Source organism: Hyperolius riggenbachi, chromosome 2 (genome assembly GCF_040937935.1).
Source record: "Hyperolius riggenbachi isolate aHypRig1 chromosome 2, aHypRig1.pri, whole genome shotgun sequence".
In the NCBI taxonomy this organism is placed as follows: Eukaryota; Metazoa; Chordata; class Amphibia; order Anura; family Hyperoliidae; genus Hyperolius; species Hyperolius riggenbachi.
This window is the reverse complement of record NC_090647.1, coordinates 270,847,732-270,863,364: the sequence shown is the minus strand read 5'-3', so window position 1 is coordinate 270,863,364 and position 15,633 is coordinate 270,847,732. Positions and strand designations below refer to the sequence as shown.

At 45.6% G+C, this 15,633-nt stretch overlaps 1 protein-coding gene across 6 annotated transcripts in view; it reads right to left on the bottom strand.

The window, feature by feature from the left end:
* LOC137544307 (N-acyl-aromatic-L-amino acid amidohydrolase (carboxylate-forming)-like) overlaps positions 1-15,633 on the bottom strand; it is a 135,165-nt gene that overhangs the window by 14,289 nt on the left and 105,243 nt on the right. For all 6 annotated transcript variants that reach the window (XM_068265372.1, XM_068265370.1, XM_068265373.1 and 3 more), the window contains 2 exons: positions 13,132-13,231; positions 2,947-3,054 (listed from right to left, as the gene is read on the bottom strand). In XM_068265372.1, coding sequence (XP_068121473.1) covers positions 2,947-3,054; positions 13,132-13,231 — 208 coding nt within the window. The remainder of the gene's footprint in view (positions 1-2,946; positions 3,055-13,131; positions 13,232-15,633) is intronic.

Sequence of the window (15,633 nt, the reverse complement as noted above, 5' to 3'; positions counted from 1 at the left end):
GCATGTGACTTTATCTTCCAGGGGTGGAGACATTGCACAGACTTTATTGCGTCAAGAGACACGGATGATCTATGAGCTGGACACACTTACACCGGTAGGTCTAAACGAGGAATTTACCTTTCTTGGATATTTACATTAAACCTAATTGATTGTTTTATGCTTTTTTTGTGGTTATTTATCTGTGTACCAACATCATGTATGCCTACCTACTATATGTTACATGTTATTCGTTTGGTGTCCAGTGAGTAGACACGATCCTTATATATTGTTGAATTGTTACTATATGTGGGGTTTGCATGTCTGGTTACATGTGCCTGCTGTTATTGACACCAGGGGTGTGACACTCTGGGGGTCGTGGGGTCCTGGTAAGTAGACCCCCCTCTGCCATATTGTTTGGGGGTCTTGGTGAGTAGACCCCCCTATTTGCCACAGTGTCTGTGTTTTGTGTGGCCAGGGATTGCGTGCACACCCTGGTATGGTAATTGGGTATATAGGAGATGCCTAATGGAGTATTGACAGACAGGATATGTATGAGAATACTAACCTCTGTTGTCCTTTGTTTGCATGTAGTTTCGATGTTTATGGATCCATCCACTGCAGATGGTTTGATGTGAGGAACAAGTTGATGAAACAGACCGTCATGTCAACAATGAACCTTGATGATTTATTCAATACTGTTGATTTTTTGGGGGTGGTGCTTAGGAATCACACAGAACTAGTCTCTGGTGTTTGAAACATTGTGCATGCAGTGTGTTTTTGTAGGATAGGGATATTCATGTTTAATGCAGTTATCTACTTTTATCAATGGATGGCCTTAGTAGCCGGTTACCTTGATTATTGATTTATATACATTATCTATGCGAGTTATTTTCTAGGGCATTACAGCTGTATTTACATTAGCATTTCGTTTGCACATATAGATAATCTGGCACAGCGGCTTCGGCCCGTAGACCATCCCTGGTCTTTCATCCTTATTTGTGCACTCTGTGGGCCTCTGGTGTTCTTCCCCTGCTGCCTCTTGCTTTTCTCTCTGGTATGCGTATCAGTATTATGACTGTTGATTAGGTTGTCATGACAGCGCCCACCCCTCTTTGACGTTTGGGAGGTAGGACGGATTACCACGCTGATTACAGCGTGGGATGTGATCCTACTTGCGTGGCCACGCAAGACCGCGAGACTGACTGCCTGTCCCGCCCCCCGCCGTGACGCAATTCCTATATAGACGGATGGCGCTGGCGTCTTTATATGCCCAGTTGAAGCCGCAATCGGCGGCGAATCGCGAAAAAAGGCTCCTTCCAGGCTACACCGCGCTTCCCACTTACCCCTCTCCTTTGGTAAGCCTCGTTCACTTTTGGTCTTCAGCACTATTGGTATTTCAGCTGGCTCCGTCCAGCCTCTTTCACTTTGGCACGGATCTGTGCATTATAACTTGTATACTTCTTTATACACTATCACTTTCTACTACTTGGGTGAGTTCTCAATTTAGTCCTTCTCCCTACGAGATTGTTTACACTATTGCACGTGCACTTTAACTTGCCTCAGCTGAGTGGTGGTATTATAAACATATATAGACATGTTTATTTATTTATATTCATGCAGCAAATTATTTTGCAATTGATGTTGGAAGCTTGAGTATCATTACACATGTATAATATGTTAATACACTGTCTGGTGTGTTCTTTGGACTTCATGGTGTTGTTGCTCCCAAGATTCTCTTAGACAACCTCTGAGGCCGTCACAGAGCAGCTGTATTTGTACTGACATTAGATTACGCACAGGTGCACTCTATTTAGTCATTAGCACTCATCAGGCAATGTCTATGGGCAACTGACTGCACTCAGACCAAAGGGGGCTGAATAATTACGCACACCCCACTTTGCAGTTATTGATTTGTAAAAAATGTTTGGAATCATGTATGATTTTCGTTCCACTTCTCACGTATACACCACTTTGTATTGGTCTTTTACGTGGAATTCCAATAAAACTGATTCAACTTTGTGGCAGTAATGTGACAAAATGTGGAAAACTTCAAGGGGGCCGAATACTTTTGCAAACTACTGTAAATAGAAATCTCTACAAGTGACAGATGTCAATACAGATTTTTGTAGACTAATGGAAGAACAAAATCCATGACTAGTTTTCATTACCATTACTCATTTTCTGTCCCCAGCACTACCAGTCTCCATATTAAATATATGAAGTAAAGCTTCTAGCCCCCTTCTATGCTAAAATATAAAAAAAAAATAATTAAACTACAGTTCTTGGAACTGGGTTTAAATAAGAAATATCCAAAAAGGTATAAGACCTGTGACATCCATTTTGACCAGGCATGAACTGTTTACAGGGAAGGGTTAGGTTTGAGCCACTATGTCAGGCTAATGTATTTCTGCATTGCCTATTCAGGTCTAGGGAGAAGCTGCAGGTCAGACATAAGCCTCAAGTTTAAAACAACAGTGTTTCTCAACATTCTTACAGCATGTATTCTTAAGTAACCCCATGAATGTTAAATACCTCAACACATATTTGTAAACTTTTATTAACGTCCTCTGTGTATATATGATTTAACAAAAAAAAAAACAAAAAAAAAAACCACACAACTTCAAGCCATTTCAACTCTGGCCTATTTGGTTGATCATTTTTGAATCCCATAACTAATATGACAAGTTATCAGTGCTGGGGGATCTGGGTAGTGGAGGGAGGGCAGCCAGGAATTATGACATGGACCCGCTATTCAGGCTGTTCCACTATTTCTTATGGGAGGGAGGTGTGGCTCAGGGATAGGAGCATCATCAGGACAGTGTTATCACTGAACAGTGCTAGAGAACCACAGCCATACCATCAGATGTTGGGGTTGTAACAAGAACAAGGGGGGGCTTAAGACTTATATGGCAAGTAAGTGTGTAAGTAGAACATCTAGCAGGGAGTTAAAATTTGAAACTCTCTTACCTTGATTGAAAAGGTCGATGAAGTCCAAGACATGATTCACAATCTCTCTCATTGCAGAGAGGATGTCAGCTCTGATCACTCCGTGAGGCTGTGGCCCAATCTCTAGACCTTAATTTAAAACAGACATGAATATATGGGATGTTCAGATCAACACAAGTCGAACACTTTTCTTTAATCCTCCTGTATTAAGGGCTTATTTCCACTGGTTGCAACGCCCTTTTCCGAATCCAAAGCTGCAGCTGAAATGCAATAGCCGTGCCGTGCACTGCTATAGAGTTTTAGATGTCTGCTATGAAAACTGCTGCATGCCCCCTAGAATCGCACTAGCATGTGTTCTGGACATCATGCTTTTGACAGAATAGGCAGCGTTTCCCTGTGCGGCTCAGATGCACGGTAGTGGAAACGGGCCCTAACAAATGGTTATCACCCAGTTACTGGGGATGAGCGTGATTCACCTATGTGCAATCTAACATTCAGAGAGACCACTAATCCAAACAACATAAGCTTCATTTTAGCTTTAGTAGTAGCGTCTTTACATTGTTATCCAAATAACTGCAACTATACTCTGAATTAGAAATTTGCAATAAAATAATACTTCATCTGAATGATTTTTCTGCTTTAAAATCACAATAAAAGTTCACAGAAAAAAATTCTTAAAGGACCACTATCGCGAAAAAAGTAGGCAGTTAAAATCTGACAGAACCGACAAGTTTTAGGCCAGTCCATCTCCTCATGGGGGATTCTCAGGGTTTTCTTTGTTTTCAACAGCATTTTCTGAACAGCAGTTTAACTGCCAAAATAGTAAGATACCAGCCGGCCTCCCTACTCACTTGAACACTATTATGTCAGTTAGACTTTGCAACTGCTGTTCAGGAATTGCTGTTGAAAACAAAGAAAACCCGGAGAATCCCCCATGAGGAGATGGACTGGCCCAAAACCTGTCGGTTCTGTCAGATTTTAACTGCCTACTTTTTCCGCAATAGTGGTCCTTTAAAGAGAACCCGAGGTGGGTTTGAAGAATATTATCTGCATACAGAGGCTGGATCTGCCTATACAGCCCAGCCTCTGTTGCTATCCCAAACCCCCCTAAGGTCCCCCTGCACTCTGCAATCCCTCATAAATCACAGCCTCGCTGCTGACAAACAGCTTGTCAGAGCTGGCTGTGTTTATCTCTAACGTGTCAGTCTGCTGCTCTCCCCGCCTCCTGCAGAACTCCAGTCCCCGCCTGCATCCCTTCCCTCCCTGCTGATTGGAGGGAAGGGACGGGGGCAGGGACTGGAGCTATGCAGGAGGCGGGGGAGAAGCTGAGACTGACACTACAGATGTAAACACAGCCTCACAGCACGGCTGTGATTTATGAGGGATTGCAGAGTGCAGGGGGACCTTAGTGGGGTTTGGGATAGCAACAGAGGCTGGGCTGTATAGGCAGATCCAGCCTCTGTATGCAGATAACATTCTTTAACCACTTCACCACTGAGGGGTTTTACCCCTTGAACACCAGAGCAATTTTCACCTTTCAGCGCTCCGTCCATTCATTCGTCTATAACTTTATTATTACTTATCGCAATGAAATGAACTATATCTTGTTTTTTCCGCCACCAATTAGGCTTTCTTTAGGTGGGACATTATGCCAAGAATTATTTTATTCTAAATGTGTTTTAATGGGAAAATAGGAAAAAATGTGGGAAAAATATATTATTTTTCAGTTTTCGGCCTTTATAGTTTTTAAATAATGCATGTTACTGTAATTAAAACCCATGAAATGTATTTGCCCATTATTCCCGGTTATAAAACCGTTTAAACTATGTCCCTATCACAATGTTTGGCCCCAATATTTTATTTGGAAATAAAGGTGCATTTTTTTCAGTTTTGCGTCCATCCCTAATTACAAGCCCGTAGTTTATAAAGTAACAGTGTTATACCCTCTTGACATAAATATTTAAAAAGTTCAGTCCCTAAGGTAACTATTTATGTTTTTTTTTTTAATTGTATTTTTTTTTTTTTAAATTACAAAAAAAAAAAAATTGGGAGTGTGGGAGGTAATGAGTTAATTTATTATGTAAAACAATTTATTTTTATGTGTAAAATGCATTAGGGTGTAGTTTACTATTTGGACACAAGATGGCCACAGTGAGTATGTTTACATGCGACCTGTAAGCGACCGGAAGGACGCTTACAGGAAGCAGTAGGAGGCTGGGAGACTCACAATGATCGCGCTGTTTCTGAAAGAAGCAGCAGATCATTGCGGGAGCTTAGATCAACGAACGGGAATGGATTTTCCCGTTCATTGATCTCCGGGCGAGCGGGCGGCGGCGTGCACGAGCGGCGGTAGCGCGGACAGCGGCGGCAGCGCGGAAGGTACGGATTTCTCCGTCCCTGGTTTTTTAGGAGGGAAAAAAGGGACGGAGAAATTCGTACCGCCGGGGGTAAAGTGGTTAAACACACCTCGGGTTCTCTTTAAAGGGAACCTGAACTGAGTAAAATTATTTAAAATAAACACATGATGTAGCAGCAAATGAATATTACATACTAACCTCACCGTCAGTTCCTCTCAGAACTCACCATTTTCTTCTTACAGTGATCCCTTCCAATTCTGACAATATTTTGTCAGAACTGAAATATACCAGTTGCTGTCAGTTATATATCAGCTGCTGTCAGTTACAACTGAATGTACAAGGTAATGCCCATGTTTCCCTGACCAGGAAGCTGTTATGGGGTAATGGCCATTTTCACAATGGAGGACAGAGAATTCCATCGATCACAGTGGACAAACAGGATGCAGGAGAGGAGAAAGAGATTGATGAGTAGACTACACAGGAGGCAAGTATGACCTGCACATGTTCATTTTGACTTTTAGTTTTCAGTTCAGGTTCTCTTTATGGCTGGGTTCACAGGAAGAGTTGCATTCCATGTAACAGCAGCAACGCAACAGAACGGAAAAAGCAGTGCTGCATGTCTCATACAGTGAATCAAAAGTATGCTTCACTGCATACAACTTGCAATAATATAGTCCAAACTGTAAGGCTTGGAATCCACTACAAATCACTATCGCTAATCTCAATCGCTAGCGTTTTGTATGAGCATTTGATAAGCGATTTCATGAGCTTTTTCTGGCGATTTGGGTAGCGATTTTAAAAAGTGTAAGCGTTTTGCCAGCAATTGTGTATCGATTAGCGGTTTTAATTCTGATTGGTCCTTTTAATGAATTTACATTTTTTTACAGTGTGCAGTAATTTCAAAACGCTAGCAAAAATCGCTCTGTGTAGGTTTTGATGAGCGATTATGCCAGCGTTTATATACTCTACAATGCAGAATCGCTAACGCTAAAAATACTGCATGTCCTGCGTTTGCCCATCCATTAACATTCGCTGAGCGTTTAGGAAAATCGCTAGAGCAGCGCTGTCCAACTGGCGACCCGTGGGCCGCATCCGGCCCGCCAGGCCACCTGCTGCGGCCCGCTCGCCTCCCTGGGATGCAGGCATGGCTTGCGCTATGGGCGCCATGCCTGCTCCCTCTTATTGTGGCCTCTCCTGTGTCCCCGCTGCCGTTGCCCCACAGCTCAGACCTCACAGATCGCGGCGACTGAGGTAAACAGAGTGTGCATGGTACCCGCACGGAGTACGTCACATGCGGAAGTGAATCATTAGTCATGTGACGTTCTCCCGCGCGGGTGTCATGCGCGCGCTCTGCTTGCTTCAGTCGCCGCGATCTGTGAGGTCTGAGCTGTGGGGCAATGGCAGCGGCAGCGGGGAAAGAGGAGAGAGAGAGAGGTAACGGGCTCGCTATCCAACTGGTGGGGGCACCTGTCACTATCTAGCTGGGGGGGCTGCTGTCACTATCTAAGTGGGGGGCACCTGTCACTATCTAGCTGGGGGGGCACCTGTCACTATCTAGCTGGGGGGGCACCTGTCACTATCTAGCTGGGGGGGCACCTGTCACTATCTAGCTGGGGGGACACCTGTCACTAGCTGGGGGGCACCTGCCACTATCTAGCTGGGGGGGCACCTGTCTATCTAGCTGGGGGGACACCTGTCACTATCTAACTGGGGGGGCACCTGTCACTATCTAGCTGGGGGGACACCTGTCACTAGCTGGGGGGCACCTGCCACTATCTAGCTGGGGGGGGCACCTGTCACTATCTAGCTGGGGGGGCTCCTGTCACTATCTAAGTGGGGGGCACCTGTCACTATCTAGCTGGGGGGGGCTCCTGTCACTATCTAACTGGGGGGGCACCTGTCACTATCTAGCTGGGGGGACACCTGTCACTATCTAGCTGGGGGGACACCTGTCACTATCTAGCTGGGGGGACACCTGTCACTATCTAGCTGGGGGGACACCTGTCACTATCTAGCTGGGGGGGGGCACCTGTCACTATCTAACTGGGGGGGCACCTGTCACTATCTAGCTGGGGGGACACCTGTCACTATCTGGGGGGCACCTGCCACTATCTAGCTGGGGGGGGGGCACCTGTCACTATCTAGCTGGGGGGGCTCCTGTCACTATCTAGCTGGGGGGACACCTGTCACTATCTAACTGGGGGGGCACCTGTCACTATCTAACTGGGGGGGCACCTGTCATTATCTAACTGGGGGGGCACCTGTCACTAGCTGGGGGCACCTGTCACTATCTAGCTGGGGGGGCACCTGTCACTATCTAGCTGGGGGGGCACCTGTCACTATCTAGCTGGGGGGACACCTGTCACTATCTAGCTGGGGGGACACCTGTCACTATCTAGCTGGGGGGGCTCCTGTCACTATCTAACTGGGGGGGGGGGCTCCTGTCACTACCTCAGCTGAGGGGGGGGGGGACACCTGTCTCTAACTGGGGGGGCACCTGTCACTACCTCATCCGGCCACACCACAGCATCACCGCCAGCCCAGCCACAGCAGCACCGCAAGGCATTTCAGCCCACACATCATCCCCAATCCTGCCCAAAACACTATTGCCAGGCACAGCAGCCAGTAGAGGAGAATTTAGAAGCCAGGTGAGAGGTGTCTACCATATTAAAGGGGCATTCTGCTTATTTATATGAAATGCTGTCTATGTATGTGCCTCATGACTGCTGAATTTGTCGTGTTGGGGGCCTCATGATTGCTGAATTTGTCTTGTTAGGGGCCTCATGATTTGTTGGGGGCATCACGATTGCTGAATTTGTCTTTTTGGGGGCCTCAAGATTGCTGAATGTGTCTTGTTGGGGGCCCTCATGATTTTTTGGGGGCCTCATGATTGCTAAATTTGTCTTGTTGGGGGCATCATGATTGCTGAATGTGTCTTGTTGGGGGCCTCATGATTTGTTGGGGGCCTCATGATTGCTGAATTTGTCTTGTTGGGGGTCACATGATTGCGAACTGTGAGACTATGGAAAAGCTGAATCGTCATCATGAGACAATAGCATTAAACCTACTTTTTTAGCTTTTTAAAATGGAAAATAAAACTGGGAGGTTCTAAAAAAAACACATTTTTCAGGAGTAGGATGGATGAAATTGTTTATATTCACAGTTTATTTTCAACTTGGATTTTCCATAATGTTCATGTATGAGTTAAAACGTTTGTATGTAGTTTAAATTGCTGTTGCCACTTTGCGATAGATAAGTGACTTTTGGGTTGCAGTTTGGGCACTCGGCCTCCAAAAGGTTCACCACCACTGTCCTAATCTAATGTCCCACATTGCTAAGTTCATGTAAATTTGTCTCCACCCGTGGCCACACCCGCATTCTGGTCCATGGCCACACCCATTGTCGGCGCGGCGCGCTACGGAGCCCTCGTGGTTTTTGGCGCACCACACAACTTCACCAAAATTTTAAATTGCATTTTGTGGAAAGTGCTGCCAATCTAATTGTCCTTTAATTGCATTTTTTACCGTGGGGGGGGGGGGGGGGGGGGTCTGCGGCTCTAGCATAAACCTTCACCCCTCCACCATGGGGTCTGGAAAAAAAATGGCCCTCCATGCCCATGAAGTTGGACAGCACTGCGCTAGAGTTTTGAATCGCTCCCTAAACGCTCACAAAATCGCTCTAGTGGGTTCCAGCCCTTAAAGTGGATTAAAATGTATATAGATTTTTTTTGTAGACAAGTAAAAGCTGAAAAGCTATGGGGGCAGGATATGCATCGCCCTTTCAAATATGAAACACATAAATAAGATATGGTTTAATCAATTAACTTCAAAAGTCACATCATTAGACAATTCGGATCCTCTTGTGTGCAGTCAGAATGCCACAAAATGCATTTAAAAAGACCTACTCTGAAACTCCTAAAACTGCCAGCAACTAAGGCATCTCTCAGGCGGGCATTCTGTCTGCCGCCTGCCAGTGCAACAATTTGGGTGCATTTTAAATGCAGCAGTTGTAACCAGGGCTGTGAAGTTGGAGTCGGAATCGAGGAGTCGGAGCAATTTTGGGTACCCGGAGTCGGAGTTGGACTCGGAGTTGGTGATTTCATAAACTGAGGAGTCAGGATGATTTTTGTACATAATCCACAGCCCTGGTAAGTATTAGACTAAGGAGTAGAAGTCGAGGAGTTGGAGCCATTTTGGGTACCCGGAGTCAGAGGTTTCATAAACTGAGGAGTCGGAGTCGGAAGATTTTTGGACTGACTCCACAGCCCTGGTTGTAACACCACGCATGTCAAGCGCTGGGGGGGGGGGGGGGGGGGGGAGGGGGAACGACATGCACCTGTCTAGCACCAGTACAGAGCACTAGCAAGCAGCCAGCTGTTGCAGGAGAGAAACTGACAGGTGGTGAATTAAGTGCCTGTCAGTTGCCCATGTGAAAGTGGTCTAAATGGGAAGAATATGACATGACTACAAACCCAGGAAGAGTCGTTTACTGAAACGCACAGGCAGGGCAAGAAGGGCATTCCTCAGAAATACAGCAAGGCTAACACTGAAGGAGCTACACATATACACAGTGAGATGGGAGTATTTGTATATAGTAGGCAATTTGCATTGTTTAAAAGGAAATAAATACAGCAGCGGCCGTATCCCTCGCACTTCAGGAATCCTTTAGGGCACAGGTGTCAGACACAGGCTCAATGCAGCCCTCTTTTCCATTTTATGTGGCGCTAAAGAGCTTCCAATGTGCAATTATTGTAAGCAGCAAAAGACAGTGCACTGCCTTCCTGTCTGGAGGAGGACACCGGTGACTGTGTTTCTGATTGAAATATTCTCAGTATTGTCAGCTCGGGGTGCAGCAATAACTCATGGGACACCCCCCTAACAAGATTAGTACGGGGCCCCCTTCTTGGATCCAAACCCTGCCAAACCCACACGCCTTACACACCTCTCCCCACACCATCTTCCTACATAGAGTAGCACAGCAAAGCAGTGCAATATTTACCAGCTACAGAGATTTGTCATATCTCTTCTGTTCTTCCTGGCAGTCACATGTTCTTTGCTTCCATACCTCCTTCTCCCAGTGGCATGACATACGCAGGTACCAGAGGTATGCAGCTCAGAGTGTGTGGCTGTCAGGAAGATCAGAGGAGCAGTGCTGAAGAAGAGCAGGTAAATATTAAAGAGAACCTGAACTGAAAATTGAAAGTCAAAATAAACATAAAAACACGTCATACTTACCTCCCATGTAGTGTGCTCATCAATCTCTTTCTCCTCTCATGTGTCTTGTTTCTCCACCAATATCAATGGAATTCTCTGACCTCCATTTTGAAAGTGGTCATTACCCCATAACAGCTTCCTGGTCAGCACACTGTTAAACTGTAATATCGCCCACTTGAGCCATAGTGAAACATGGACATTACCTTGCACATTCAGTTGTAACTGACAGCAGCTGAAATATAACTGACAGCAACTGGTATATTTCTGACAAGATTTTGTCAGAACTGGAAGGAATCCTTGTAAGAAGAAAAAATGGTCAGCTTCTGAGACCAACTGATGGTGAGACATGTATGTAATATTTATTTGCAGCTACATCATGTATTTATTTTCAATAATTTTACTCAGTACCGGTTCCCTTTAAACTGTTCCACTGCAGTTCTTTGCAGTAGGGGCAGAGGGAGCAGCAGGCCCCCCACGGTCACTCTAGTTACACCACTTTGTTTTAGACTGTTCAATAAATGTTAAATCTTAAACAATTTGGCCCATGACTCAGACTAGGTTTTGGCACCTAATGTGATGGAGTGGGACGCACATCATTTAAAGGAAACCAGAGCTGAAAAATATAAAAGATTTATACATACCTGGGGGCCTCCTCCAGCCCCATAAGCTCGGATCACTCCTACGCCACCGTCCTCAGTCTTCTGCAGCGCCGGTACCGGGTCCCGTCACTTCAGCCAGAAGGGACTAGTCTACGCAGGAGAAGTGCACCCTCTACGCATCTCTCCAGCTGCTGGAGAGATACGCAGAGAGCGCACTTCTCTAACATCTGACTGGCCCCGACTGGCTGAAGTGACAGGACCCGGTACCGGCGCTGCAGAAGGCTGAAGACAGCGGTGTAGGAGCGATCCGAGCTTATGGGGCTGGTGGAAGCCCCCAGGTATGTATAAATCTTATATTTTTCAGCTCTGGTTTCCTTTAAGACAGGTAGCTGAAGACAGTAGAGTCACTTGTCAGCTTTAGTGCCCCGGCTGGGCGCTTGTTTGTATCAGTATTGGCAGTGGACAGCCCCCCCCCCCCCCACCCACCCCCCATAGAGCAGTGTTCTCCCCAGGCTCTTAGCTGGGTTCTCCACTGGGCTAGTTTTGATGAGCACCCAGCTGTCATCGGCTCACCTCCTCCTATGCTACAAGCAGAGTTGCGCACAGAAGCACCAGCCCTGCATTCTATCATCTTGCCCCACCCGGTTACTTTTTCATGCCACCCAACTACTATTTCATGCCACCCGGCTGGAAAAAAATTCTGGGAAGAACCCTATAGAGTCATATCTGAGCTCGGCCATGCTCAGACGCAACAGTCGCAGTTTCCTGACACGGAGTAACACCACCGCCTCTCCAGCACAGAACTCTGCTTATGCTGGCAGGTGGGTTGCTGAACTGCCCCACAAGTGCCCCCTATAGCCATCCTAAAGATTCAGTGAAAAAATGCTCTCTCTGCAAAATAAAGTATTCAACAATTTGGGAGATTTTTCTTGTGACCCTAGGCTCCTTTTACACTTAAAGGGAAGGTCCAAGCAAAAAAAAAAAAATGAGTTTCACTTACCTGGGGCTTCTACCAGCCCCATGCAGCCATCCTGTGCCCTTGTAGTCACTCACTGCTGCTCCAGTCTCCCGCTGGCAGCTTTCTGACCTCGGAGGTCAGGGCCAAATTGCGTACATTTTTACACATTCCCGCTAGTGCAGGAACATTAACACATACATTTTTACGCGTTAGTGGTGAAACGCGTAAATTTTTGTTCCTGCACTAGCTGGAATGCGTAAAAATGTATGCAATGTGGCCCTGACCTCCGAGGTCAGAAAGCTGCCAGCGGGGGACTGGAGCAGCAGTGAGTGACTACAAGGGCACAGGATGACTGCATGGGGCTGGTAGAAGCCCCAGGTAAGTGAAACTCATTTTTTTTTTTTGCTTGGACCTTCCCTTTAATGAGTTGCTCTCAGTTATAACTGAAAGAAAACTTTTTTTTCTCTTATTGGACAGACTGAAAGAAAACTGATTTTCAAAGTAATGGCCATGTTTTAGTTCACACTTATAGAGGAACTCCAGTGAAAATAATGTAATAAAAAAGTGCATCATTTTTACAATAGTTATATATAAATGATTTAGTCAGTGTTTGCCCATTGTAAAAAATGTTAAATCCCTGATTTACATTCTGACATTTATTACATGGTGACATTTATACTGTTGGCACGTGATGTAGGTGCTGCATGGTTTTTTTGGTAGTGTAAACAGCTATTTCCCACAATGCAACAAGGTTCACAGACAGGAAACTGCCAGGAGTACGTACTCAAAAGTTTCTTGTGGGAGGGGTTTCACCACAATATCAGTCATACAGCGCCCCCTGATGGTCTGTTTGTAAAAAGGAATAGATTTCTCATGTAAAAGTGGGTATCAGCTACTGATTGGGATAAAGTTCAATTCTTGGTCGGAGTTTCTCTTTAACGCAGTTAACTGAAATCTTCTTCATAAAATGCACTGCTATGGAAAAAACGCATACCAATGCACACTAATGCGTACTAATGCATACCAACTGATTAAGTGTAAAAGGAGCCTTAGTGGAATATATAATAAAGATTGCTTACATAGTGAGCGCTTTGCAATACGGTGCAGGTATACAAGATCCTTCTCTGGAACGTCAGTCAGGGAACAATGGAATGGCAAAGGGAGATCTCCACTCTTGCTCTAAAAAACAGATAAGTTAACATGTTTTATATTTAAATAATACAGGAGCAAAGCATGTAAAAGTTTACAATTAAGACTAGTTTATTCTAGCATCATGGAAGCACTGTTAAAGTGTAGACAGTCATGTAACTGACAAGATTCTAAATGTATGGCCAATATAGAGTCGGGAGCTTTTAAAGAGCAACTCATTTCTACTATTCAGGGACTGCTGCAAAGTAATGCCAGGTTCACAATGGTTGAAAACTGATTGTGTAATAAAATCAGAACCATTTTCCATTTAAACGGATCAGTTTGTTATCTTGGGCATCCGGTTTTCTGTTCCTGACACCACTCAATCTTTTTACCTGTCACTGTGTTCCTCTGCTGCCGCAAGGGACATTACTAGAAATCACTGGGCACCCCTGTGAAACTTTGGATGGGGTTGATGGGGTTGCTGGGGTCCCCCCCCCCCCTTTTCTTTCTGCACAGGTAAACTGAGAACCAATGTTATTCAACTGGCTAGTGCACACTTGAATGTATTTTCCTCATGCAGATAAAACAGACAGTGAAACACTACACACATCTTCTCTATCGATTACATTAGCTTCTGTGATAAAAACGTGCATTGTTTCACACATACAGACACACATGGCGTGCAGAGAACACACACAGAAAAAGGACAGACGAGTGTGCTTGCAGCCTCAGCTTCTTATTACACTCATTCTGCCCCTCTTTGATGGAGCAGAACTGGCTCTGCAGACTCCTCCAGCATCACTACAGTACACAGCACTTGGGGAGAGGTAGAGAGTTTGGGGGCACGGTGCTCTACACAAGAGCCTGCTGCACACTAAATAGGGACTGTCTACAAATATTTGTACGATTCCTTATCAGTGGCTGAGCAGATGCAGTCTCCTTAGTTGTCAGTCTCTCAGGACAGGGGAAAAACAAAACAAAACAAAAAACCTTCTCCATCTATGGATCCCCCTGCGGCTTCTGGGCCCCCCATGGAGGCAACCCTTGCAGGGTCTATTGTTACCCCTGGCCACCGCCCATTCAGGTCCCTGCACTCTACAAGTGCTGGTATACGGATCCCATCAGAAGCATCAGGCCAGTGGTTTGCAAAAGACCAATCGGAATCCTCCCTGAGCACTAGGGAGGATTTTCAGTGGTCCACTACTCTGTGAACCAGTGAGAATTCTCCCTGGGGAGGGACAATTTCAATTGGTCTATTGCAAATCAATGTGAACATGATGGGACTTGGGTTGATAGACCAGCGTTTCTTCCATGCAGGGACCTGAATGGTGGCACAGCGGAGAACCCAAATGGACTGCAGAAGGTATTTTGCAAAGCGGTTGCAGCAAGCCAAGCAGCCTAGCGAGTACATACACCATCTGTACTCATGGGCTAGGATTAATTCCATTGGTCTCCGCTTTGTCTGGCCCATCTGGAATTATCGTGCAGGACCCAAAAATGCATTCAAGTTGTCTAAATGACAAGGATTCCAAACAGACCAAATCTTATTCTTTTGCATAGGATCCGTTCAGTTTCATTCCACTAAATGGAATGTTTTCGTGCCAGTGTGCATCAATTTTCTCTTTCAATTCCCAGCAGATGTGATCAGTCTGCTTACATCTGCTAGAAATCTAGTTGAAAGAACTCAGCTTCCTTGCCTCCACCCTCAGATTCAAAGTCACTCATCGGTGTGATCTTTCTGCCCAGGAGAACAATAATGGAGCACACACCAAGATGAAACAGGGTATAATATAAACAGTCAGTGAATGCAACAGGGGCGTTGCTAGGATCTGAAGAGATCCGGGGCACTTTTGGGCACTCCAGCTGGAAAATGGGTGTGGCTATGCACCAGAATGTGGGTGTGGTCATGGGTGAAGCCAAATTTACATGAACTTCACAGTAGTCTAAGTAGGCCTGCACAGCAAAATGCCCCCATAGAACTACCACAGCTTACTGCATTCCCCCATAAAGGCATCACAGTGCCCAGCATGTCACCACAGCACCTAGTATGCCCACACAGAGGCAACACAGGAGCCAGCATACCCCCAATTGATGAACCACAGCTCCCAGCATGCTCACCATTTAGGCACCACAGCTGACTCTGCCTAGGGGACATCTGGGGCACCCCATAATAGATCCGAGACACGTGCCACTGATCTTTGCGGCTAGCAACGCCCCTGAACGCAGATTTAACAGACCAATCAGCTGCTTATACATTTCAGTGTGCTTGGCTACAGACCAATCAGCTACTTGTACAGAATGGCTTAGATGTTTGGCTACCTGACCCTTGTGTTTGTAATTATATTTACATACACAATAGCAGAGACTCATGTACACAATGCTCCTAGTTTACACAAGTGGTTACATGATCCATAATTACCTCATTTAACCAATAGCAAACATTTACCAGA